The 26,060-nt window shown below is 38.3% G+C and overlaps 1 protein-coding gene across 1 annotated transcript in view; it reads left to right on the plus strand.

Moving 5' to 3' along the window:
• The window catches only part of AHR (aryl hydrocarbon receptor), a 45,869-nt gene that overhangs the window by 13,261 nt on the left and 6,548 nt on the right, over positions 1–26,060 (plus strand). Inside the window, 7 exon segments of the mRNA NM_001082205.1 lie at positions 13,308–13,411; positions 18,966–19,055; positions 21,144–21,267; positions 21,831–21,958; positions 23,349–23,551; positions 24,298–24,407; positions 25,350–25,491. Coding sequence (NP_001075674.1) covers positions 13,308–13,411; positions 18,966–19,055; positions 21,144–21,267; positions 21,831–21,958; positions 23,349–23,551; positions 24,298–24,407; positions 25,350–25,491 — 901 coding nt within the window.

A 26,060-nucleotide genomic window follows, 5' to 3' on the forward strand; every position in this document is an offset into this window, starting at 1 on the left:
TATAGTATGTCTTGAAATCTAGTATTGTTATGCCTCCAGCTTTGTTTTTGTTGTTTAAGATTGCTTTAGCTATTCAGAGTCTCTTGTGTTTCCATATGAACTTTAGCATCGCTTTTATAGATCTGAGGAGAATGTTGTTAGCATTTTGACTAGGATGCCATTGAATCTGTAAATTGTTTTCTGGAGTATGGGCATTTTGATGTTATTCTTCCAATGCATGACCATGAAACATTTTTCCATTTTTTTGTTTATTCTTCTGTTTCTTTAATGTTTTGTAATTTTCATCATAGAGATCTTTCACCTCCTTGGTTAAACTTATTCCAAGGTACTTAATTGTTTTTTGTAGCTATTGTGAATGGGACTAATCTTGCAGGTTCTTTCTCAATCATCTCATTGAGTGTGTATATAAAGGCTATTGATTTTTGTATTTTAATTTTATATCCTGCCACTTTACCAAACTCTTAGGAGTTCCAGTTGTCTGTTAGTTCTCCTATATGTAGAATCATGTCATGCAAATGGGGATAATTTGACTTCCTCTTTTCCAATTTGTATCCCTTTTATTTCTTTTTCTTGCCTAGTGACTCTGGCTAAAACTTCCAGAACTCTATGAATAGCAATGGTGAAAGTGCACATCCTTGTCTGGTTCCAGATCTTACTGGAAATGCTTCCAGCTTTTCCCCCTTCAATACGATGCTTACCGTGGGTTTGTTGTATATTACCTTGATTGTATTGAGAAGTGTTCATTCTATACCCAATTTGCTTAAGGTTTTTATCATGAAAGGATGTTGTATTTTATCAAATGTTTTCTCACATCTGTTGAGATAATCATATGGTTTTTATTTTTCATTTTTTAATGCAATGTATCACATTGTTTGATTTGCATATGTTGAACCATCCCTGCATACCAGGGATAAATCCCACTTGGTCTGGGTGAATGATCTTTCTAATCATTCTGATCATCTGTTGTTGCATTTCATTGGCTGGTATTTTCTTGAGGATTTTTGCATCTATGTACATCATTTGTATTGGTCTGTAGTTCTTTTTTCTCTGTTGTATCTTTTTCTAGTTTTGAAATTAAGGTGATGCTGGCCTCACATAGGAGTTTGGGAGGATTCCTGCTCTTTCAGTTGTTTTGAGTAGTTTGAAAAGAATTGGAATTAGTCCTTTAAAAGTCTGGTATAGTTTGGTGATGAAGCCATATAGTCCTGGGATTTTCTTTGTTGGAATGGTTTCTTTTTCTTTTTTTTTTTTTTTTTTTTTTTTTTGACAGCGTGGACAGTGAGAGAGAGAGACAGGGAGAAAGGTCTTCCTTTACCTTTGGTTCACCCTCCAATGGCCGCTGCGGCCAGCGCACCACGCTGATCCGAAGCCAGGAGCCGGGTGCTTCTCCTGGTCTCCCATGGGGTGCAGGGCCCAAGCACTTGGGCCATCCTCCACTGCACTCCCTGGCCACAGCAGAGAGCTGGACTGGAAGAGAAGCAACCGGGACAGAATCCGGCGCCTGGACCGGGACTAGAACCTGGTGTGCCGGCGCCGCTAGGCGGAGGATTAGTCTAGTGAGCCGCGGCGCCGGCCCCTATGTGTACTTTTAATCCTAGATTAAGTATGTTTAGGAGATGCACTTTAACAGTTCTTTCCACTAGAAAAAGCATCGCTGTGTAATTAGATTTCATTGTCCTTTGTGCCACTGACAAACTAACTGTTGGGCTTTAACCAAAGCAGGCAGTATCCCTCTTCCTAAGTTTACTCAGCTAACAGAGTGAGGGTTTTGAGATAGGTGGGTGTAGTGCTGTTTGTCACCTTTTAATAATGCAGAATTTCAGCATCACAAAGTATTTTAAATGGAAGTTTCTGTTTGGAAATCATAGTTTTGTGTGTTTCCTCATTTAAAATAATTCCTTGACTTTCATCTGGTTGTAAGCCAGAAATAGATTTTACAAGAAGTTTCTTTTCCAAATGTCAGGTTATTTTATACTTCACAGACTTTAGTAACAGAGTGAACCTGCATGGCTGTGTCAGTACTTCTCAGGCCTTAATGTGCATTCAGGTTCTAGTAGGGGTCCATTAAGATGCAGATCCGGCCTGCTCCGCCTAGCGGCGCCGGCACACCAGGTTCTAGTCCCGGTCAGGGCACCGGATTCTGTCCCGGTTGCCCCTCTTCCAGGCCAGCTCTCTACTGTGGCCTGGGAGTACAGTGGAGGATGGCCCAAGTGCTTGGGCCCTGCACCCCATGGGAGACCAGGAGAAGCACCTGGCTCCTGCCATCGGATCAGCGCAGTGCGCTGGCCGCAGCGCGCCGTCCGTGGCGGCCATTGGAGGGTGAACCAACAGCAAAGGAAGACCTTTCTCTCTGTCTCTCTCTCTCACTGTCCACTCTACCTGACAAAAAATAAAAAAAAAAAAAATAAATAAAGATGCAAATCCTTACTCAGTAGGTGTAGGTATGAACTGAGATTTTGCATTCCTAAAAAGTTCTCATACTACTGGTTTAAATCACAAGGAAGTGTTGTACCTATTTATTGTATTTGCTGATACTTGAGTTTGTAATTTATGTTTAGAATATTATAAAATACTTAATTTTTCTTTGAGTTTATGTTGCCCTGTTTTGGTGTCTTTAGTCTGAGCATTCTAGTTATTTGCTTGCTTACATGTACTTTCTCTGGTATGGGGAACAGACACACACTTACTTGTAACTTCATGGAAAATTCATATTTACAGATTTCATAGTGGACTTTTCCAGTTTTCTCTAATGTATATCTAAAAAGGCTTTCCAGCTTAATCCTGGAGATGTGTTATACACTATTAAGTGGACTGTCTGTGGCTGTGTTTATCAGCTGTTTGGTCATTTTGTGTTAGAGCTGAAACTAGAACACTAGTTTCCAGATTCCTGGTATATGGTTTTTTCTTTTCCTCACCATATCTCAGTTACTTCTTTTTTTTAGGATCCTTATATAGCAAAGCTCTGAGGATTTTCCCCAAGATCTGTGGTCCTCAGAGGCGTAGTTCCCAGACTAGCAGGATCAGAATTACCTGGGAACTTCTGAGAAATGCAAATTCTTGAGCCTCCACACCTACCTGTAGAATCATAAACTCTGATGCTGAGGCTAGACGCCTGCTGAAATTTGGAAACCACCACTGTAGGTTGTGGCTCCCAGCTCCGTGGAATGGCGCCCTGATCCTTTGGGTTTATGCACATGCTGTGCTCACTACCTGCCCATGTCGTGGGGGAGTCTAAGGCATAAGAGACATGGCTCTCAACCCTAGAGTTTACCCTCTAGAAGCCAGAGAAGCATTATTTGTTGACTTTGTAAAGATTTATTGGCCTGAGTCATTTTGCATTTCCATTTCCTGCTCCTCTTTATATCTGTTAAAAAGAAGGGAAAAAAATGTTTAGGTTATCCCTTGTTTAGAAGCAAAACAAAACTGAAGCTCCTTAGAGCAGCTGGCGTGGCATTTAAGTGCTAACATAATTAGTACCCTTTAAGCAGAAACACTTGTATATACATTTAATGTATGCATTATATGTGTGTGTACACACAGAAACACACAAGCCTGACTAGACATGCCTCCTGTTGTCCAACCCCTCAAGGAAAGCAGGTTCCAAAGTCTACTTTATAAAGAATGTCGTAGTTTAACAGGGCTCATCAAGGAGTTAATACTTGTTAAAAAGTATTTTCTTAGCTCTTCATTAATGAGCTTGTCCCTCTTTCATTCTGCTTCAGTGTATTTGACAGTAGGATCTTATTACCTACATGTATCATTTCTTCATCAAGTATATTGTCTTTAATTTGAGAACCTTTACGTATTGTTTTTCAAACATCAGTATGTATAAGAATTACCTGGAAATCTTAATAAAAAGCTATGTTTCTTGTATTCTGGTTCAGTAGATTCTGTGTAAAACCGAGGAATCAGTATATTAACAAGCACATTACAATGTCTGAGGCAGAGACTTACCGGGCCTTGATTATTTCCTGAATAAGTTTATCTTGTTTTGTATTTAGTGTTTTCATTGCATTCAGAAAAACAGATCGAAAGGTACAAAATGTTAGGAAAAATGTGTGTTTGTACACTAGGGGTGTTCATACATCTTAAACAGTGTCTTAGGTTGTTCAGTAAACAACATAGCGTAAGGTAGAAAGGGAGGGAAGTAATTGGTAAAAATAACAAAATAGATCCCCAAGTCTGCCGTACGTTGCCCGTGCTCTGGGAAGGCAGTACAACAGAAAAACACCTGGAGGTCACCCACCCACCTGAGCTGAGTGACTGCTGAGTGCAGCCGAGACAGACGCTTGTTGCAGTTGGTCCTGCTCTGTCACCACTAGGGAAACAGTATAGTGAAGGGAAGGGAAGCTCCAAGTGAATAACAGGATGCAAACAGGGGGTGTGTGAATTCCTGCGGAAAGAACAATATAAACCAGTAATCATACAATCTTGTTAGAAAGGAAACTCAAGTTTTACTATAACAATAGATATTTTTCCAAGAAAATACATCTATTTATTGCAAGTTTAAATAATCCAACTTGGATGGATCATCTTAAACAGCAGGGCCGTGACTACACTGCTGTTACTGTCTGCAAAGCAACACTTAACTTTTAAGTACAACAGTGATATGTATGTATTCCTAGTTAATTAAAGCATTCTGAAATGTAACTTTTGAGTACTTCATTGATGAAGTTTGAAGCAGTTTCTTTGACATTATTTGAGTATTAAACTCAAATATCACATTATCTCTGACATGCAAAGTATATAAACAGTTTAAGTAAATTAAAGTGATCACTAGTAGCTTGTTAGCACACCAGAATCTGGGTGGCCACGGCTTAACCTGTAAAATTTGGTGTTAAAGTAGGGGGTTGTTTTCTCCTGTGTTATCTTGCATATTTGTCCCACAGTAAGCATTGGGCTTGCTGACCAACCCGATCCTGTGTGGTAATGTTTTATTCGTACTAAGAATAATTTCAGCATATATTGCATTATTTGAATTAGATTTCCATATTACCGTTTGAAATGTTCAACATCTTGTATGTATTCAAATTTATTCTGATTTTTGAGAGTGAATCCCACATATTGAATTTTTGGGAAAAGAACCAAAAATTTGGAAATAGGTAATCTAGGTTTTCTATTTAGACGCATGTATCTAATGAGCTGAAAGAGACAGACAAATTTTTTTCCTAGGTGATGGTAGTAGGGGAAATGTGTGATGTAGTATTTATTCCTTCAATAAAATCTTCATAGTAAATATGGTACTATTTATACTCATTAACTATAAAATATTTTACATCCTCTATTATACCTGAGTCATGGGTTATTCATTATGGCATCTTTAGAATTAAGGTGTATATATTTAATTCGTGGAAAAGAAGTGTCAGAACAAGAAAAGGATGAATTTCACTAGGTTACCATTAAGCCTGTCAGAACTGAGTTAGGGGTTTGAGTTTCTAATTCTAAATTCCACACTGGCTACCATCAGGGGAAGTAGTTTTCTGGTTATTTTCAAAACCTGGTAACAGGGGAAATCTGAGTCTTGACTCATGTTTACTTGCTTAGAATAATCACTGTTTTATAAAGTGTAGAGTTAATGTTAGAATATTTTAAATTTCCCAGGTCTAAAAATAGTGTGAGAAGAGAGGATGCCAGTTACCATACTAGATGTCATGATCTAATACTTATTAGACGTGAAGTTGGATGTGATGTTAGATAATCAAGATGTAACGTTTATTGGATGTGAGGTTAGATGCGATGGTCTAACATTTGTTTGACTCATTGCTTATCATGGATCTTGGCTGACTTTATTTGGGGCTTTTCTTGTTGTCTTCCACAGGTGCTTTCATAATTGGCCCTCAACCATCACAGTTATTAATTTACTTACAGAGAGCTGTTGTGTTTATTCACCTGCAGCTGATGCATCTCTACAAACTTCAGTCCCGCTTTGGTACCTCTTTAAAGCAGAATATTGTTATTTATTCGTGGACTATTTTCATTTTATTTGAAAGGCAGAGAAAGAGAGAGAACTTCCATCTGCTAGTTCATTTCCCAGCTGCCTACAGTAGTCAGGACTGGGCCAGGACAAAGCTGGATCTTGGAACACAATCTGGGTCATTAGCCATCACCTGCTGCCTTGTAGGGTGTGCATTACCAGGAAACTGGAATCAGAAGTAGAGCTGAGACTCAAACCCAATCCCTTCAGCATCCCAAGCAAGGTTTTAGTCACTGCACCAAAGCCTACCCAAGAATATTGTTCTAGAAAAATAAATATATATGCATGTATATATGCCAAGCTTGAGCAAGCAGTAAAAATGAATTAAATGATAAAGCAACTTTTAAAGGTTGATATTTTATAAAGTCTAATGGGTTTGTACATCTGCTTTTTCATTCATGGGAATTCTATAATTTCATCTGCTGTAATGTTTAAGTTACCAAATACCAACTGATTTACCAATTTTAGTATCACAATATCATAGCAAATGTTATTTCTTAATTTTAGAAATATCTGAAGTAGGTTTGTTTATCTGAGTTTAGCATTGTATAATCAACAAATAAAGTGTTTGGTGAGTTTTATTTACCCATGGTACTATCCACCTTTGGATAGATTTTTGGTTTAATGATAAATAGTGTTTTGATTTTGAGATGGAAATTTGCTATTTAATTCTTTTTAAGCTTTTTGATGTAATATATATGGGGAGTGAACCAGCAGATGAAAGATACCTCTCAATGGAAGATCTCTATCTCTCCCTGTCTCTGTAACTGTCTTCCAAATAAAGAAGCTAAATATTTTTTTTAAAAATATGTAATAATTACTGATCCATATAATTTTCTTTCATCAGAAGTGGCACATACTCCATTTTAGACACTGTGTTCAGGGAAGAATGACATGGCTTGCTTTGGTGAGAATATAAATGATGGGCGTGGTGTGCTGTTTATTTGGATGCATTGAGAATTTTGTGTTACTGCCATGTGTTTCGTGTGTGCTTCAGTTTTTGTGTTTGTAAAAGTGTTATTAGGGCTATTGTTTCCTGAAGAAATTTCTACAAGTGTGTTCTTTAAACATGGTAATGATGAGAGACATAGAGAACATTTCTAAATTGTTTACTAAATCCTGAAATTCTAAGTCACTGGTTCACAGAGTAGCCCTGGTACCAGTGCTCTATGGGAACTTGTTAGCAGTAGCCCAGACTACATAGTACAGACTATGTCCTAGCCTACACTTACTGAATGAGAGACCTGAAGCATTATGGCTGACGCGGCTTTCCAAGTGATTCTAATATCCCTGACAGTGTGAGAATCCGTGTTGTCATTTATGAGTTATAGTCAGCTATAGTCATTTATGAGTTATAGTCAGTGCAGTTTGAATTCCCCTCTTATATATATGAAAAGTTAAATGCAAGTCATTTCTCATGGAAGAGGTAAATTAATGGCTCTTGTTGGCTTAGTTAATGTAGAGATTTAATGAATCAAAACAGAAGGCTTGCATGTCACTGTGTAACTAGAACAATGTTAAGTAACATCTTTGAAAGTCAGTTTCCACTTGAGTTGAAATAGGACCCACTTCTAAGGATTTTTTCTGCTTGAGAAATTCTTTTAGATTTGCTCAAAAGACAGTGACCACTTGTTTCTTAACCTACAGTCTTGTATATGTAAACTAACACTCACATTTTTAAAAAACCCAGTTTACTTTTCTGCTGTCTTGGTGATTAGAAATTTGTAGCAGAAAAAAAAGAAGACATGATCTGTATCATCAGAAACTACTGAACTATGTAGACCTTACATTTGTTTTCTAGGGATTAAAAACAACACAGTTTTATTTTCAATTTCTTCCTTCCCTCAAAAGGAGAAAGAACACTTCATTTACAAAAGGAAAGTGAAATGTATCTTTTACTCCAGCATATGTAAAGGAAACTCCCTTTAGGTACACTTAATGTCTTATTTGGAAATTATTTATAAATACGCCTTCATATCAGGCTAAAATAAACTAGGGATATTCTCTTTACGTGTAGGAAATAACCCCCTAATTAACCCTTTCTCATTCATAAAAGTTTATGTGGTTGGTTAAGTTTTATAATAGGTCATAGTTTTGCTGTCTTTTATGCTTATGTCTGTGTGGGAATGGAATTTAACTTTCCCTGCCAAAGTAATAAAGGGATGATAAATATTATTATAAAATCAATTGAATTTATGGCGATGATTAGGGATTTAGAAAGCATATGTTCCTCCTGGCAGGATTCATCCTGTCATTTTTCTGGTTAAGTGCAAATTACAATAACAAAGTACAAAATAAACAATAAACTTTATCACAGTCCAGTATTTTTTTACCATGAATTTTCAATCTTGAACAATTTAAAGCATTTTTTTTTGAAGAAGAAATATTTGGCATGTAGGGAGAAATGGACCTCTGAGCTTAAATATATAAGGAATGAAAGTTCCATATTAGGAAACATGAGTATGTTTAAATGCAAGTGGGAATAGGCTGGAATCATCTAGAATATGATATGTTTACACTCTAAATCCTGTCACTGATTAGATTAACTTCTTATTTGTGTTGTGGGGTTGCTTTATAGGCCTCTCAGTGAGCAGATAGTGGAAACACACTGTGGTTTACTATTTTGACATTCCACTAAATGTTCAAAGTCAAGTCCTTGGGCTTTGGAAAGTGGTGCTTCCTGGCTGGTGGAGGAGACTGTAACACGTATCTGCTACAGCACAGCACATGCTCCCTAAGTAGCAGAATCAGTTGATGACTTGTTTTCAGAGATTATACTTTGTTTCTCTGAATTGTGCATTTAATTCTTGAGATGCAGTGTTTAAAGTGTTCTAGATATCTGATAATTAATGCATGAAATTTGTATAACAACTTGCAGTTTTGAAGTACTTTCAACGCCGTGTCATTTAGTCCTCAGAACAGTCCTGCTAGATACTTGATCATTAATACTTCTATGTAAAAGTGGGAAAACTAAGTTTACCCCTGGTGTGCACCTTTATCTCAAGCTGTCTGTGATGACTTGAGGGTGTGTAAACTCAACATTGTTTATTATCTTTGCCCTTGACTGTCAGTGAGTGATTCCAGACTACTCAGGTACTCCACACGGTGTTTTGCCCTCATAAGAATTTGTCTCAAGGGCTGGTATTGTCCTCACTTGAAGATGAGGAAACTAGAGGTCAGAGGTGGATAATATAGTGGAGGAGTCCAGGAGGCAGTTCATAACAGCTCACATGTTGGCATCAGGCTCCCTGTGCTTTTATCTAAGTTCTGCCACTTAAAACTCTGGCCCTGGGGACGTGTGTTAACCTCCCCTAACTGAGTTTCTTCATGTGTTCCGTGCTGACGTCATAGGGCTGTTCTGCAGATTAAATAACACCGTCATGCCTAGGCAATGCTGGGTCTGCAGTTTGTGCTCAGTACCACACAGCATTGTGAAAATCATGTATTGAAAGTCACCCAGGCGGTAGAGATGTGATAGTGTCACATGGCACCTTCCTTCTTTGTCACTGCTTTCTAATCAGGGCAAGCAATGCATGAGCACAAGTAAGTGGTAGTAATATACTTTCTGGTAATTCTAAGAAGGGAGTGGTAGTTGGTGAGAGACCAAGAAATAGAAAACTTCACAGAAAGGTAAAACATTACATAGTCTGGTAAGGCCGGAGCATAAAGTGAGTTTCTCAGCAGGCACAGTAGTGTGTTTTAGATGACTCTGGGAAGGGAACACACCCTTCCTGGACACATCTTTGCATAATATTTACTTAAATCCTTTACCAGTGATTGACCTTAGATACAAGAGCAACAGAAATATTTGCTTTTCGTAGACCCTTCGGTGATCATTGCCCAAAATGCACTTCTTGCAATATTTAATGAAGTAGTTAATGTATTAAATATTGCCCTTGCAACTATTTACAATCCTGTGCATCGTCATTTAGAAGGAATTTGTTCCTATTTTTTCCTTTAAGTTCTTTTAGTACTGTAATTAAATCCCATCTGGTACTTAATTTTTTTTACACTTTTTTCCTGTTCCTTGTTTGCATAGATTAAATTTCCTACTAAAAAGCAGTGTTTGTCTACTGCCTACTTATATTGTCTCATAACTCCAAGATAAGTTCAAAGAGAAATCACCAGTTACTCTGCGATGAATGATGTCTCTTACTTCTTCAGCTTACCAGTGGTCAAGATGTTATCTCTCCGTCTTTTCTCCTATCAGGTTCTCTAGTTGGGATTAACTCCAGTTCCATTTATTAAAACTTAATTTTAAGAGCTGCTTCATGTTAATTTTAGGCACTTAAAATATGATGCTGTTGTTATATGCCTCTTTCAGGTTATTTTTTTTTTTTTTACATGGCAAGCAATGTACATGTTTTGGCTTTGTTCTTTTCTTTTTACTAGGAAGTCTTAATGATTTTTCAGTATAACAGAAACTATACCTATACTGGAGCTTTTGGAAAAGTAGCAGAGTGTAATTAACCCTGACATTCTGAGGTTTTAGTGCGTGTAAGATGTCCATACATGGGTGAAAATGTTTGTATGTGTAGTGGAATATTATTCAGCCATAAAAAACGAAATTCTGTCATTTGGAGCAAAATGAATGGAGCCGAAGGTCATTGTTGTGAAGCAAGCCCGAAACAGAAAGAAGAATGCTGTGTGTTCTCACTCATGTGGAAGTTTTAAAAGGTGCTTAGTGATAGCCAGAGACAAAGAAGGGAGGTTGGGTAATGGGCACCAAAAATATAGAATAACAAGTTCTGGTGTTACACAGCACAGTGGGATGACCGCAGCTCACCGTCAGATGTTCTTCTCTGTGTGAAAAGCTGGGAGAGAGGAGCTCATAGGCACAAAGCATGGAGAAAAGACCAGGAAATGTCGATTATGTTCATGACCTGGCTTGAACACTTTGTGTTGTATACATGTGTTGAAATATAGCACTGTGCTGCGTAAAGCTGTACAAATAATGCGTGTTAATCAAAACTCTTTTTTAAAAAGGAAGGAAGGAACAACATTATACAGAATAGAAATGGAAAGAAAGGCCATTCTTGCTCCTACCTTTCGGTCAGAAAACATTAGATATTTCCTCTGGACATGATTAATTGTTGGATCAATTTACCTCAAGCCATTTTTTGGCCTAAGGAAATCTGTTCTCTGGCCTTTAAAATTATCATATTGAGAGGCCATATTTCTGGCCTCCTCTTTAGAGAAAAATCTTTCCACTTCAACGACAGCTAGAACTTGGCATAAAGTCCCGGTGTGACACATGCTCTGAAGATTTACCAGAAAATACACTGCAAACACGAAAATGTTTTATATGGGATGCTTTATTCAATTTGAGAGAAAACTGGTGATTAGTGAATCTTGTATTTCACGGAGGCAGATTATTTTGATCTATAAACACAATGAAATAAGAAGTCTTAAAAGGACTGGCCCAAGATGGTTTTGTTTACTAATTTCCCCTATTTAAATATCCTAGATTAAAAAGAGATCACAGAAATTGAGAGATAAAAATTGAAGGTATCAGGCCGGCGCCACAGCTCACTAGGCTAATCCTCCGCCTTGTGGCACCGGCACACCGGGTTCTAGTCCTGGTCGGGGCACCGGATTCTGTCCCAGTTGCCCCTCTTCCAGGCCAGCTCTCTGCTGTGGCCAGGGAGTGCAGTGGAGGATGGCCCAAGTACTTGGGCCCTGCACCCCATGGGAGACCAGGAGAAGCACCTGGCTCCTGCCTTCGGATCAGCGCGGTGCGCTGGCCGTAGCATGCCAGCCATGGCGGCCATTGGAGGTTGAACCAATGGCAAAAGGAAGACCTTTCTCTCTGTCTCTCTCTCTCACTATCTACTCTGCCTGTCAAAAAATAAAAATAAAAAAAAATTGAAGGTATCTAGATGTTCATACCTTACATAGTAAGACAGTCATTAACCTCTGGGAATTATGGCTGAGTTTTTTTTTTTTAATTTTTTTTTTATTTATTTATTTGAAAGAGTTACAGAGAGAGGTAGAGACAGAGAAAGACGTCTTCCATCCACTGGTTCACTCCCCAGATGGCCGCAACGGCCGGAGCTGCGCTGATCCGAAGCCAGGAGCCAGGAGCTTCTTCTGGGTCTCCCACATGGATGCAGGGGCCCAAGAACTTGGCCCATCTTCTACTGCTATCCCAGGCCATAGCAGAGAGCTGGATCGGAAGAGGAGCAGCTGGGACTAGAACCGGTGCCCACATGGGGTGCCGGCGCTTCAGGCCAGGTAGTTAACCTGCTGCGCCACAGCGCTGGCCCCTATGGCTAAGATTTAAAGCTATTTTTTATTGAACTATTGATGTGCCATGTGCCAGGCACTTCACATATGTTCTCTAAACTCTGTAACAACCTTGCAGAGTTGGCTTTGTTTTTTTTTTGTTTGTTTGTTGGTTTTGGTTTTGTTTTTTTTTTTTTTTTTTTTTTTTTTTTGGTTTCCACTTCAGTTAACAGGAAACAAGCTCGAGGAGTGCACACATTTAGTAAATGGCAGAACTAAGATTTGAACCCAATTCTGTCCAACACCAATATCCACATGCTTAAAAATGAGAGCGTATTTGAAAGTGCTGGGCAAAATGCTTAACTAAGTAAATGGTAACTGTTGTTATTTCTGTTTAGCTGTGCTGCCTCCCAGACTGTAAGTACATCACACACACACACACGTGTGCATGCACACCTTGAGAGAGGATAGAGACCATCACAATTAACTATTTGGAGATGTGACTCACAAGCTAGTATGACAAAATGATAGACTTGAACCAGTGGTGAAACATTCTTGGAAAGAACCATTTGTTGATTTATAAATTTAACATGAGCCTAATAACAGCATTGGCAGTTTTTTACCCAAAAACTAGACAAGAGAATTCTCAATGTGGTAGAAGTATCTCTCAGTGAGGTGTGTGGTTGATTGTTGCTCCTCACCATTGCTAGTCCCTGAAGCTCAGATACAGCTCTGCAGACCTTCAGACCCTTCTAAAGGTCGCGTTCTCGGGAACTGTAGTGTGGGAAGTAGACTGGAAATGGAGGGAAGAGTTCGTAGCAGCACTGTTACTAGAAACTTCTAAGTTGTGTGGTAAAAATCAGAGTGAACCATCAAAAGTTGTCTCTGATAGCATCAGCTGACATCTTGCTTCAATTTTATTGTTAGCACAGAGTTGGAAACCATCATTGGCAAAAGGATTACCTGGTCATTACAGTACCAGTGAACGCCATTATTTCAAGTTGTCTTTTTGCCCCTGTGTTCAGAGGTTTTCTGTCTCAGTCCTTTAACGTTGCTTGTTTTAAGATCTGCTCTACTATCTCACGTGTCTTTCCATTTTTTCCCATAGTTGCATTAAAGTCCTCCTCTGCGGACAGAAATGGAGGCCAGGATCCCTGCAGGGCAAAGTTTGGAGAAGGCCTGAACTTGCAAGAGGGAGAATTCTTACTGCAGGTAAATTTTAGTGAGTATGATTCTTTGAAAGAACAAATGTAAATAGAAAAAGAAAACTAGAGCCATCTCATGTCCAGTGCCACTTTTACCTGAACTACAATAAAGATGTAATGTGAAGAAATTGTGTTACACGAAGTAGACTAATTAAGGGTTTAATCATCAACCCTGTTGTATTTCTTCATATAGCAATGACTCTTAGATTAGTGTAAAGTTTCCATTTAAGGTATTGAACTTGTATATACTTTTTTGCAGAAATGCAGCTCAGTTAAAATAGTTATATTTACTTACTAGTTAAAAATTCTTTTTAATCAGAATTTTTTTCTCCAATATTTTATCTTACATTTTATTTAAGCACCTGGGAGAAACTTACAGGCTGCAGATTTTCTCAATTATTGTTAGTCCTGTACATTTGGAGAACTTGGAGAGTTTCTAATAGATTTTTCTGTAAAAGCATTTTGAATACTTGTTTTCCTCTATTGTCTTTCTCTTAGAACTGACACTTGATTGTCATGCAACATTTTCAGATATTTATTTATTTTGTTGAAAAGAGGTAGAGGGAAGTAACCACAAGTTTTATTAGCTCCATTAATTCTTTCAGTGAATACTGAAGTTTAGACTAATAATTTTTGATGTTTTTATTATGATTCTGCAATTATGTTTAAACTCCAGATAACAGAAATTAACCATTTCTATTATGTTAAAAAATTGAATATATTCAAGCAAGAGTCCTCCCCTCAGCTCCAGCTGCAAATCTTTATGCATATATTTAAAAAAATGACTCTTTATTCAGGTCATAGGAAAAATTCTAATGATTGCTGCTTTATGTGATTATACACTTATTGGGTTATGTAGTCAGGTGGTCCTTTATTTCAATTGAAAATAGACAACTGTGAATTGATGGACATAACAGTTGCTAAATTGTGGACCAGTGATTGAGACAAACTGCGTACATATCTTTAGTCAAGGATGCAGAATAAAAATGTACTAATGCAAAGCTAGAGTTTTTAAATTAAATTTTAAATTATCTGGAAATTGTAAGTCTTGAGGTAGTTATAATAAAAGCACCTTGGGGGTGTGTGCGTTGATTTGGCTTTTGGTTAAGACTTCTGTTAGAACCATCTGCTTCATGCCTCAGAGTACCAGGATTTGTTTTCCTGGCTCTGCTCCTGACTCCAGCTTCCTGCTAATGCAGGCCTTCAGGCACAGCAGTGATGGCTCAGGCAGATGGGTTCCTGCCACCCACATGGAGACTTGGTTTATGGTCCTGGTTCCCAGCCCCAGCCATTGTAGACATGTGGGGAGTAAACCAGCAGGTGGGATCTCCTTCTCTTACTCTGCCTCTCAAGTGAATAAAGTAAACCCACCTGTTTTGAATCATGTTGGATACCATTTGTAGACCACAGTATTGTCTTTATCTGTTATCGCTTTATGAAGAAGGTGATGAAAACATTGTACACCTGTGAAATGGCACATTTCATTTTATACAGTTGTCATAACAGCATCTGGCTGTATTTTCTACCTGAAATTATTAGCCAATTACTGCTACAGCGTGGAAGATGTTTTTGCAATACGGCCTGGAACTTGTGATAAGAAGTCTTTTCTTTTGCTTTTTTTATTATTATTATTATTTTTTTAAAAGGTTTATTTATTTGAAAAGCAGAGAGGCAGAGAGAGAGAGAGAGAGAAAGTCTTCCATTCACTGGTTCAATCCCCAAATGGCTGTAATGGCTGGAACTGGGCCAATCCAGAGCCAGGAGCTTCTTCCGGGTCTCCCATGTGGGTGCAGGGGCCGTAGGTCTTGGGCCCATATGGGACCTTGGCACCACAGGTGGCAGCTTTACCCTCTATGCCACAGTGCCAGCACCATTGTTTATTATTAATTTTCACTTTACTTGAAAGAGAGAGAGATACAGACACAGAGAGATCTTTCAGCCACTGGTTCACTCCCCCAAATACCTGCAACAGCCAGGGCTTAACAAAGCCAGGAGCCCAGAACTCTATCCGGGTCTCCCAAGTCGGTGGCAGTAGCCCAAGTACCTGATCCATCACCTGCTGCCTCCTTGAGTATGCATTAACCGGAAGCTGGAATCAGAAGCAAAGCTGAGACTCGTATCTGAGCACTCTGATATAGGATGAGGGTGTTCCATGCAGCATCTTAACCACTGTGCCAAATGTGCATCCCCCTTTGCTCTTAAGAAAGGTCATAAAGAAAATGTTAAGGAATTCATTAACAGAAATTTTAGTTTCTACATTAGCTTGTTTATTAATATTTTATAAGAATAAAAATGACTTTTTATCTTTTCATTGTCTGTGTACTTCATAGTTTATTTCATACATTTCAGGCAGGTTCTAACTGGTACTGTTTATTTATGTCCCTTCATCCTATGTGTAGGACACCTATAAAAACTAAATATACCACTTATGAAAACTTTGCATAAATATTATGTCATTGAAATAGTCACAGAATTGAAAACTCAGGACTTAATGGGTTAATACTATACTTATTACAAAACTGCAACTTTATTTTTCAGTAAAGCAGTTAGAATTACATATAGCAATATTGTACTTTTCTTCTTTATATTAAATAGTAAGAGAACAATAACATGATTTTTAGATAAATGGGCAAATCTTTGTGATTAAGACTAAAAGAAAGATAATCCCTTTTATGATTATGAAATTACCTTTTTAATCCAATTTTTGAAAATTTTTTTATTTATTTATTTGACAGGTAGAGTTTACAGACAGTGAGAGAGAGACAGAGAGAAAGATCTTGCTTCCGTTGGTTCACTCTCCAAATGGCCGCAATGGCTGGAGCTGTGCCAATCTGAAGCCAGAAGCCAAAGCTTCTTCCTGGTCTCTCATGCAGGTGCAGGGGCCCAAGCACTTGGGCCATCCTCCATTGCCTTCCCAGGCCACAGCAGAGAGCTGGACCGTAAGAGGAGCATCTGGGACTAGAACCCAGCGCCCATATGGGATGCCGGTGCCGCAGGCCGAGGATTAACCTAGTGCGCCATGGCGCCGACTCCCCTTTTACTCCATTTTTTAATTCACTAAGATAATTTAACATAAATAAAAAGCTTATTTTTCACAGTATATAGGATCATCTTGAGATCTTAAGATCTTCTAAGATCATTTAAGATCATATTTAAAATGCATTGATGTATGAAAATTAACATGCAACTATTTTTAGTTTTTAATTTTATTTGTGACAATTAACATTTGTCTAAAGGAATTTTCAATTGTTTGAAAAAATACTTTCCCCAAATAATATGAACATGATCAACTAATAGTATTCTCTAGGAAAAAAAGGTATTTTTGGATGAAATAACACCATGATGGGTATGTACTGTTACTGTTACTGCCAACAAAATTTACTGATGCTCATTTTTGATGTGTTTATCATTAAACATTCAACTTCCTGGTGTACTGACTCACCACTCTTTATCCTGGCAAAATCTCTGTGTACTACATATGCTTTCTGCCCTCAGGGGCCTGAGAAGGCAGGTGTGGTTAGAGAGAGAGAGCTGGGTACCAACTTTGCAATTCGCAGTGTGTAGCAGGGGGGTCAGCGTGGGTCCTGGGGGAGGCTACAGAACCGTTCTGAGTTTGCCTCCTGGCTGACTCTGGCTCTGACCTTGGAGCATATTATGAACAGTGAGTTTACCTCCTATTCCATTATAAAACTGGATTACAGCCCTGCTTCAATGAGTTGCTGGGAGAGTTCAGCCCCTTGGATACTCTGAAACACTTAGCAGAAAGATTGTCGGAGAATAGGTATTATCTTTGTGGGCAAGATCAGAAGCACCAGAGATCCTGGCTGTGAAGGAGCGAGCTGAGAGAATCTGTCTGCCTCACCTGCAGTGCGGGTGCTCCCTAAGCTGACGAGCCCAAGGCTGAAGTTTCCATGAAGTCCTGGACCCCAGCACTGAAATATGTTCTCTCACCTGTGGTCGAAGTGGTTGTCACAGAAACTAAGTATTATTTCTGTGGCTTCTTATAATTCTCAAAGCATGATCGCATAAACCAGGTTTTGCTCATTTCCACACTCTGACAGTGTAGTACCTTACATCAGGGAGTGCCAGTTCTGTGCTGGGCAGAGTGCAGTGCGTCATCACCCACCTCTTAAAGTGACAGTTTTTGAAGTGACGACACCAAAGCTTGCAGAGCCACACAGCCAGTGAGAGACAGAGATAGGAGTCTAGTCCAAATCTGTGTGACTAAACCATACTACTGTCTATCCATTTGACAAATGAGAATCTTGGAAAGGTTTAGCCATGATCACATAGCAAAGAATAGATCGAGGACCAAAATCAGCTCCGGCAGGAAGCAGTGAGTTCCCATAGAACGGAAACTTGTAACAGTAAACACTAAAAGTGGCATCACATCTGTTTATTATTACCCAAGAGGAGCAAAGGAGAATTAACACTAGCTTGAATAACCACTGAAAGAACAGAAAAAGAGGGTAGAACTTTCAAACTAAATCAAGGAAAGATATGGAAAAAGAAAAAGAAAAATAATTAACGAAAGCAGGCAAAAGGGAGAGAAAAAGAATGGTGTTTCAGATGGAACAAATGAAGAAATAGCACTGATAGCAGGATAGATTGAGAGAGAAAAACACTGTTAGTAATGGCATTAGATGTTAGGGGACAGATTTGTTTGCAGGAGGTTTATATGTGTATTTGAATGTCATATATATGTGTTTGTGCACACTGTTGTTTCCATTAAGTCTTAAAACGTCTTAGAATACTTTGAGGATATCCAATTTCGCATTCCTTAAGTGTATGAAGTATCTGTACACACACAAAAAATTGTCTCCTATCTAGATTTCTCTTGTTAAAGAGTCTAATCAGCATCCGCACATACTATCATTCTCTAAAATAGCAATGTGAAAGGTTCTAGTGCATTCCATATACAGTTTATGTTTAAAAATAGATACAGTATATTTAAGGGAGAACACCTGAAGCAGGAGGGGGAAGAAGAAGCCTGTGTTCTGCTAAAGTGGTTGCAGTTAAGCTTTGAGGCTTAGCTGTAAGTTGTATTTTTTTTAATTTCTGAGATTGTCTTATGTTGCTTTTTTTAAAAAAAAATCTAATTTATTTGAGAGAAAACAAGATAGAGAGAGGGAGGGAGGGAGGGAGGAAGATGAAGCTCCTATTGGCTGGCTCACTCGCTCCATAGAGCCTACAACAGCTGGCCCAGAGCTCAGTCCAGGACTGTCACGTGGACTGCAGGAACCTGCACTTGAGCCGCCACTGGTGCCTCCCAGGGTTTGCACGAGCCGGAAGGTGGAATGAGAAGGTGGAATGAGGAGTGCACCCAGACCCTCTGATGCAGGCCATGGGCTTCTTAACCAGTGTCGTAACTGCTAGACGAAGCGCCCACCCCAGCGGGCAAAGCAGAAGGAGTAAATAGGTTTTTCTCACTCCAGGACTGTGTGATGTGTCTGAGGTACAATAATTTAAATCATTTTGAAAGGAAGCTTTTTCAGAGATAGAGTCACTATTTTTGGTTAATGTATTGTTGTGTTACTAACTTTGTAACCTTTTTACTCTAGGCTCTGAATGGCTTTGTACTGGTTGTCACTGTAGATGCTTTGGTCTTTTATGCTTCTTCTACTATACAGGATTACCTGGGGTTTCAGCAGGTAAATATATTTTTCTGATATCATTCACAGTAAATTTTTCTCAAAAAATGAACTTTCTACTTGTGATATATAGTATACCTTCAGATATACATAACATTTAAATATATAAATTATCAGAATATATAGGCTGTGGAATAAAAAATGATCTATTTGCAGCCAATATATTTTTTCTAACATTAACATACAGCTTTGTGATTTCTCTAAGTCTGTATGATTATTAACACCTGATTATTGTGTTAATTAATGTCTTATTACATTAGTTACTTAATAATGGCACTCATATATAAGGTTATTAATTAATGTACTTAGTACATTTATTACTTAAGAATAATTAATTATAGTAAGGAACCTTGAGTTCAGAAGAACTGACAAAAAACGTATGGATGACTTCTAGATTGCTGAGGATAGATGAACGAGGTACTAAGAGATAGTACTAGCAAAATTCTATGGTTTGTACCTTTAATTCTGATATATGTGGTTTATGGGAAACACTTAAATGATCTTTAAGCTGACCTAGAAAGTGTGGAGGAAGGAACAGAGGAGGAAGCAGGAAGCCCTGTGAGAGGAGACTGGGATTCCTTGAAGGAGGCGTATGTATTCAGGTTAACATCTGTGAATGATGGGCCAATACTTGGAGCTGTAAAGTATTCAGCCTATTTGAGGGGTGAGATTACCTGAGATAATTTGAGAACAGAGTGTAAGTACACTAGCGTGCTTGCTGTTCTTAGATATCTGGTTCTCAGGCTGCAATGTGTGTGAGAATCACCTGAAGAATCTAAAACCTCTGGGTTCCATTCCCAAATGCTCTGGTTCAGTAGGTCTTAGCGTGGCATGGACTTGCATTTCTGACAAGCCCACAGGCTCTGGATATGATTAGCACTGTCTGCATGAGACTTCAAGACTGTTTTTAACTCCATCACACATGCAGTAGAAACCAGGGGCAGCGCGTGCTTCAGTGTGTGTTTCAGATAATTCTGGCAGCTGGGCATTGGGTGCCATAGAAATGGTTTCATGGTAGAAGATGAAGTTCCTAGGGAGATTTAATGGAATCTGGCTACCACCACAAAGCCTCAATTTAAATTTTCTTGCATTTTTGCATTTTAAAATATATTGATATCATAGAAAACTTGTTTGAATTTTAATGAATTACATAATTGTTAACCATATGATGTGGTTTTAACTGTTATAAAAACAGAAAAGATTAGCCATTTTCCTGTCTTTTTTTTCTCACACATAATCATAGCCTAGATATTGTTTGTTTAAGAAAATATATCTGACATGAGTGACAGTTTAAAGCAGCATTTTTAAAACTGCAAGCTTTGACCCATTAGTGGGAAATTATGCAGTTGATATAGTGGATCAAACATCAAACTTTTTAGTTCCTTAGGATGAAATCAAATAAAATAATATAGAATACACAATGTCATCACTCATAATGAAGGAAAGCATTTTGTGAAACTTTTTTCCATGTGTATATGTGTGCATGATATAGATGGAAAAACATGTTTCTTACCATGAATTGCAGTTTTAAAACAGTTAGAAAAACTCGAATTTCAAAGCTAAGGGCTCAGCACTGTGATAAGCACAGAGAGGCAGAAAAGGGCAAGGGCTTTGATGTGGTGAAGGCATGATCCCTTAGTCTTACAGACTCTACTGGCAGTGAAAATGTAATACAAAGAAAAATTTGAGACTGTGAAGGAACTATGTAATAAATAAGCTTAGAGAAGTCATAGAGGACTGGATTTTCAGGGAGGGATTCATGGAAGAGGTAGGATTTCAACAATAAATGGACAAGGAACGTAACTAGATCTTAATACAGTACAGTAAGGAATGCGGAGCGTGGCTGTGGAGCAAGAGCATTCATGTTGGGAAGTGGTGGCGAGTAGCTTGCTGATCAGTTATAATCTGAAACATTCATGGTGGCTTTCCCAGTCGTGGGTGACTGGGCAGCTTTTGCAGTCATTCGATTTGCATTCATCACCACTAACCAGCACCCACTAATCCAGATAGGTTCTGAAATGATTTTAGTTATCCATGTGTTTTTTCATCAGTAGTTTTGTTTTATTTCCTTGTATCTTTTTTCTTTAGTCTGATGTTATACATCAGAGTGTGTATGAACTTATCCATACCGAGGACCGAGCTGAATTCCAGCGTCAGCTACACTGGGCATTAAACCCTTCACAGTGCACAGACCCTGGACAAGGAGCCGATGGTAAGAACATTTACCAAAAGATAGTGTGACTGTGTGGATGGGTTCCGTGAAAGGAAGCCTGGGCTCTTCAGGGCATAGAACTCCGTGCTGAAATGAGGAAAAGTGGAAAGACATGAGTCTGTAGCCAGGTCACAAAGAGCCTAACACGCTAATACGTTGTTTTGAGTTGAGAGCTGGTGGTGAGGGAGCGATGGCATACTCAGTATTACAGAAGGAACTGCTAACCTCGTGAAACATGGAAGGACTGTAGAAGATTGATCCTGGAGTGCGTGTCAGAAAGCAAACTATCATGTGCGAGTATAAGAAGGCTTTTCCCAGAAAAGTACAGAAACCTGTGAAAGTATTAAGCAAACCAAAAGATGGTAGAAAATATGACAGTGATGGCTCAATAAAGACAGAAACTAAGTCAAGTTCTGTGCTTATGAAGACAACTAAATTTTTTGTCTTTTTGGATCATATTTGAAAATTATTTAAAATTTTCAGGATATAGATTTTTTTTTCAGAAATTAGCCTGCATTTTAAGCAAAATGGAAGGTATATTTGTGTTGTTTTTATTTCTACAGAAACTCATGGTCTTCCACAGCCAGTATATTATAACCCAGACCAGCTTCCTCCAGAAAACTCTTCCTTCATGGAAAGGTGTTTCATATGCCGATTGAGGTGCCTACTGGATAACTCATCAGGCTTCCTGGTAAGCTGCAAAATCTTAGGACACTAACTCTCACTATGAGGATATAACAAAAAAAGGCCAGTGAAGCCAGCTTTCTTTGATTGTATTCGAGTTCTGTTTTTTTTTTTTTTAATCCATCGATTTTATAAAATCAAGTCGCTTCATAAAATCGTTAGTTCAGATTTTGAGTGTCTCCCAAAATTCAGAAAATCCTTTCCTTTAGGGCCATAATAAAGACTGAAATAAAATGGAACCTTATATTTTGACTAATTTTAGGACTCTTTAGGATGAAAATAGAGCATTGTCTAGCCTTCTTTTAATAGGAGAATGTATGCTATTTTGTAATTTAAGGCCTGTTAGCTGGGAAAAATTGTGACCTTTTCTACATGTCTGGAAAGATGATTATATATTCATGACTGCAGAGTCTTCATGTGATAGGAGATGCTCTGTCTTATTGCACAGGCTGAACACCTGCTGGGGTGACACCAGGAGCTCAAGTGGGGTGTTCTGAGTGGAGGTACCTGTTCTCTTGATTGTGTGCTTGGGCCCACTCACTCCAGTGAGTACAGGAGAACTTGTAACACAGACTGCCCATTCTTTGGATGAATTCTCAGGCAATTAAAGCAGAACCAAATTTTACATTCAGCATTTCCACTCAATGATTTTTGTTGTTTATTTCTGAAGATAGTTGTGGCAACTCAGAGTTAGAATTGTGCTTGATGGTAGTTTTCCTGGCACTGATGTTCAAGATCAACACTGTGAATCCTTGGGATGAATTTCTGCATGTAGTAGGATCTTTTCTTCCTTGTGCTACTCTGAGATTGGGGTCAGACTCATCCCTTTATCTGGCTGATATTGTTTTAGTGAAACAAATTGAGCATGTTTAAAATGTCTTCATTTCCTCTGTTTCCTAAAAAAATTATTTTTGTTCTAGTAGAGCTCTGTATTCTTTATATGAGTTCATAATGACTGATTTTAGTGTTTTAATAAAGCTGTATTTTTTTTCTTGTAGGAAATATCATGTTCCACATAGTTCATGTAAACTTGAAAATTAATACATAAGTGATGACTTCATCACTGTTCATTTACTCAGTGGGAAATGCATATTGAGTGCCTAGTATACAAGGGGCTATGCTGAGTAAAAGAGATGAGGAAAATGCTCAGAAAATGATTACAGTAGTCCTGTGAGGACCATTGGAAGCAAAGAGAAGTTCACTTCTCGGCACTTTTAGGACATTGCTCACACTAAGCTTTGGAATCATTTTAGTGGACTTCCTATGGAGACAGGAATCAGAGTAGCAGTTCTCAGTCTTAGTAACTTCTATGGAGTTAATCAGGAACCCCCAGAACAGCCACCATGCAGCCTTTCAATTTTAGTGAATGTTTGTGTGTGTGTGTGTGTGCTTTTAAGGCAATGAATTTCCAGGGGAGGCTGAAGTTTCTTCATGGACAGAACAAAAAAGGGAAGGATGGATCACTACTTCCACCCCAGCTGGCTTTGTTTGCAATAGCTACTCCCCTTCAACCACCATCCATCCTTGAAATCAGAACCAAAAATTTCATCTTCAGAACCAAACACAAACTAGACTTCACACCTACTGGCTGTGATGCTAAGTAAGTGAAAGTTTTCACTTTTATTTCATCAAAGTACATTTTATTTCAATAAGTCTCCCTTAGCATATAAAGCATATAATGTAGATTATAATATTGTTTATTATATTAGCTATTTGCTTGCATGTTCTTTCAGTGCATCCTTTTAAAGTAAGATATTTTCTCAGGCCCACAAATTATTTTGTTATTTTGTAATTGTTTAGAACACTTGCCACAAAAGGTGATGGTGATGGACTTCTATTAGTAAGGTTTATTATTCTGATTACAGTTATTATTGGTTTAATTTACATTTTAAATTTTACAAATACTATTTATAGCCCTAGAAATTTAGTAGCTTTCAGAACATTATGTGATAGAATCTGATGGTAAACATTCATATCATATAAAAACAGATCAATGTTTTTCTGCTTTCTAATGTGGGAATTTGAGATGTAATTTGAAAATCCTCGTCACTAAAAGATGAAGTATAAGCATTCTAGATTTTTATTCAAGGTCTTGTTTTGCCTACACAAACTGCTTTGATAGTTCTTCTAAATTTTATGGTTGTATTCAGGAGAAGAAAATAAGCAAAAACTGAGCAAAAGAGAACAGTTTAGATAGTTGTGGTTGATTTTTTTGCACCTTGTTATATGAAATTCTGAATTTGGTCAAGCAAAACATAATATAGAAAACAACATAATTAATGAATTTTTGGATACTTTTTTGTATTCGATTTTCATTTCTTCTTCTTTTACCCTGTTGTTCACCAGAGGGCAGATCGTCTTGGGCTACACAGAGGCAGAGCTGTGCATGAGAGGGTCGGGGTATCAGTTCATCCATGCTGCTGATATGCTGTACTGTGCCGAGTCCCACATACGGAGTAAGTTGGTGTTCCCCACAAACATGTCAGGACTCTAATGTCTGTTCCAAGGCGTCACTCATAGTGTGTGTTGAATGAAACTGTTTGGACAAACTTCTTCAGAATGACACTCTTTATTCATTGTCTGCCTTACAGCTGCCACACAAGAATATAATAGGTGAATTACTACAAAAGTGACCATTTTGGTCATTGAAATTTTACTCAGGGATTTTTTGAATAGTGTCATTATTCTTTATAAGGGTAGATTAATATAGATTTAAGCTTTAAAATCGTGAAGTACTGAGCTGTAGAGGAACATGCTATTTTTAAAATGAAAATAGTTTTTATCTTTACTTCCATGTGTTACCTCCAACATTTTAAATAATAAATTTTAGTATGCAATAGGAAAAAAAACCTGCAGAACTGCTTTCATTTCTTTCAATATATTGTATTTAAAAGTTGTCAAGATAGGGGCTGGTGCTGTAGCATAGCAGGTAAAGCCACTGCCTGCAGTGCTGGCATCCCATATGGGTGCCGGTTTGAGTCCTGCCTGCCCCACTTCCTATCCAGCTCTCTGCTATGGCCTGGGAAAGGTAGAAGATGGCTCCGGTCCTTGGGCTCCTGCTCCCACATTGGAGACCCGAAAAGTTCCGGGCTCCTAGCTTCAGATTGCTGTAGTTCCGTCTATTGCGGCCATCTGGAGAGTGAACCAGCAGATAGAAGACCCCCACCCCGCCTCTGCCTCTGCCTCTGCTTCTGCCTCTCTATAACTCTGCCTTTCAAACAGATAAATACATCTTTAAAAAAATGAAAAATGTTGTCAAGATAGTAACTTCTTTGGTCATAGATGCATCCAGAAATATGTCAGAGAGACTTTCCGGGATGTTCTTTAATATGTTTATTAGGAGTTTGATCATTTAATTTTTTAACTTTTTTCTGTTCTTTTTTTTTTTTTTTTTTTAGTGATTAAGACTGGAGAAAGTGGCCTAGCAGTTTTCAGGCTTCTTACAAAAGATAATCGATGGGCTTGGGTCCAGTCTAATGCACGCTTTATTTATAAGAATGGAAGACCAGATTTTATCATTGCAACTCAAAGACCTCTAACGTAAGCACAAAGACTCAGAATGTTTCCTATTTTCATTTTTTATTGTAATGACATTTGGTTCACAGGTCCTCTTACGTGAAAACTCAAAAGTCATTCTAAGAGAATTGAGTCTGACAGGTAAAACTGAAGTACACTAATGTGAGTATGTGCAGGAAGAAGAGGACTTTGGTGAGACCATTGAGTGGTTGGGATTGGCAGACTTAGTGCAGCCAAACAGGGAGGGCTAAGAGAACAATCAAAGAAAACTCCAAGGTGAAAAGCTGGTGCCATCTGTAAAAAAAGTAGGAAAGTTACCATGCTTTGTTGGGATCGCGATGTTCACCAAGCCCAGCAGGGATTTGGGAGGAATTTCTACACACTCTGGAAGTGAGTCCTTTGTCAAGTGTTTGCAGTGCAAATATCTTCTCCCACTCTGGCCAACTAATTTTTGAATATGGCTTAAGAGGAGAGCAAGGTTGGTTTTTCCTTTTTTTCCCCTTTTATGTATATCTAATTGGCCAGTCAGATTTATTTAAAAGACACTTTATGAAAAGGCTGTCCTTTACTCCACTGCAAAGGATTTTGATCAA

Source organism: Oryctolagus cuniculus, chromosome 16 (assembly GCF_964237555.1).
Source record: "Oryctolagus cuniculus chromosome 16, mOryCun1.1, whole genome shotgun sequence".
NCBI lineage: Eukaryota > Metazoa > Chordata > Mammalia > Lagomorpha > Leporidae > Oryctolagus > Oryctolagus cuniculus.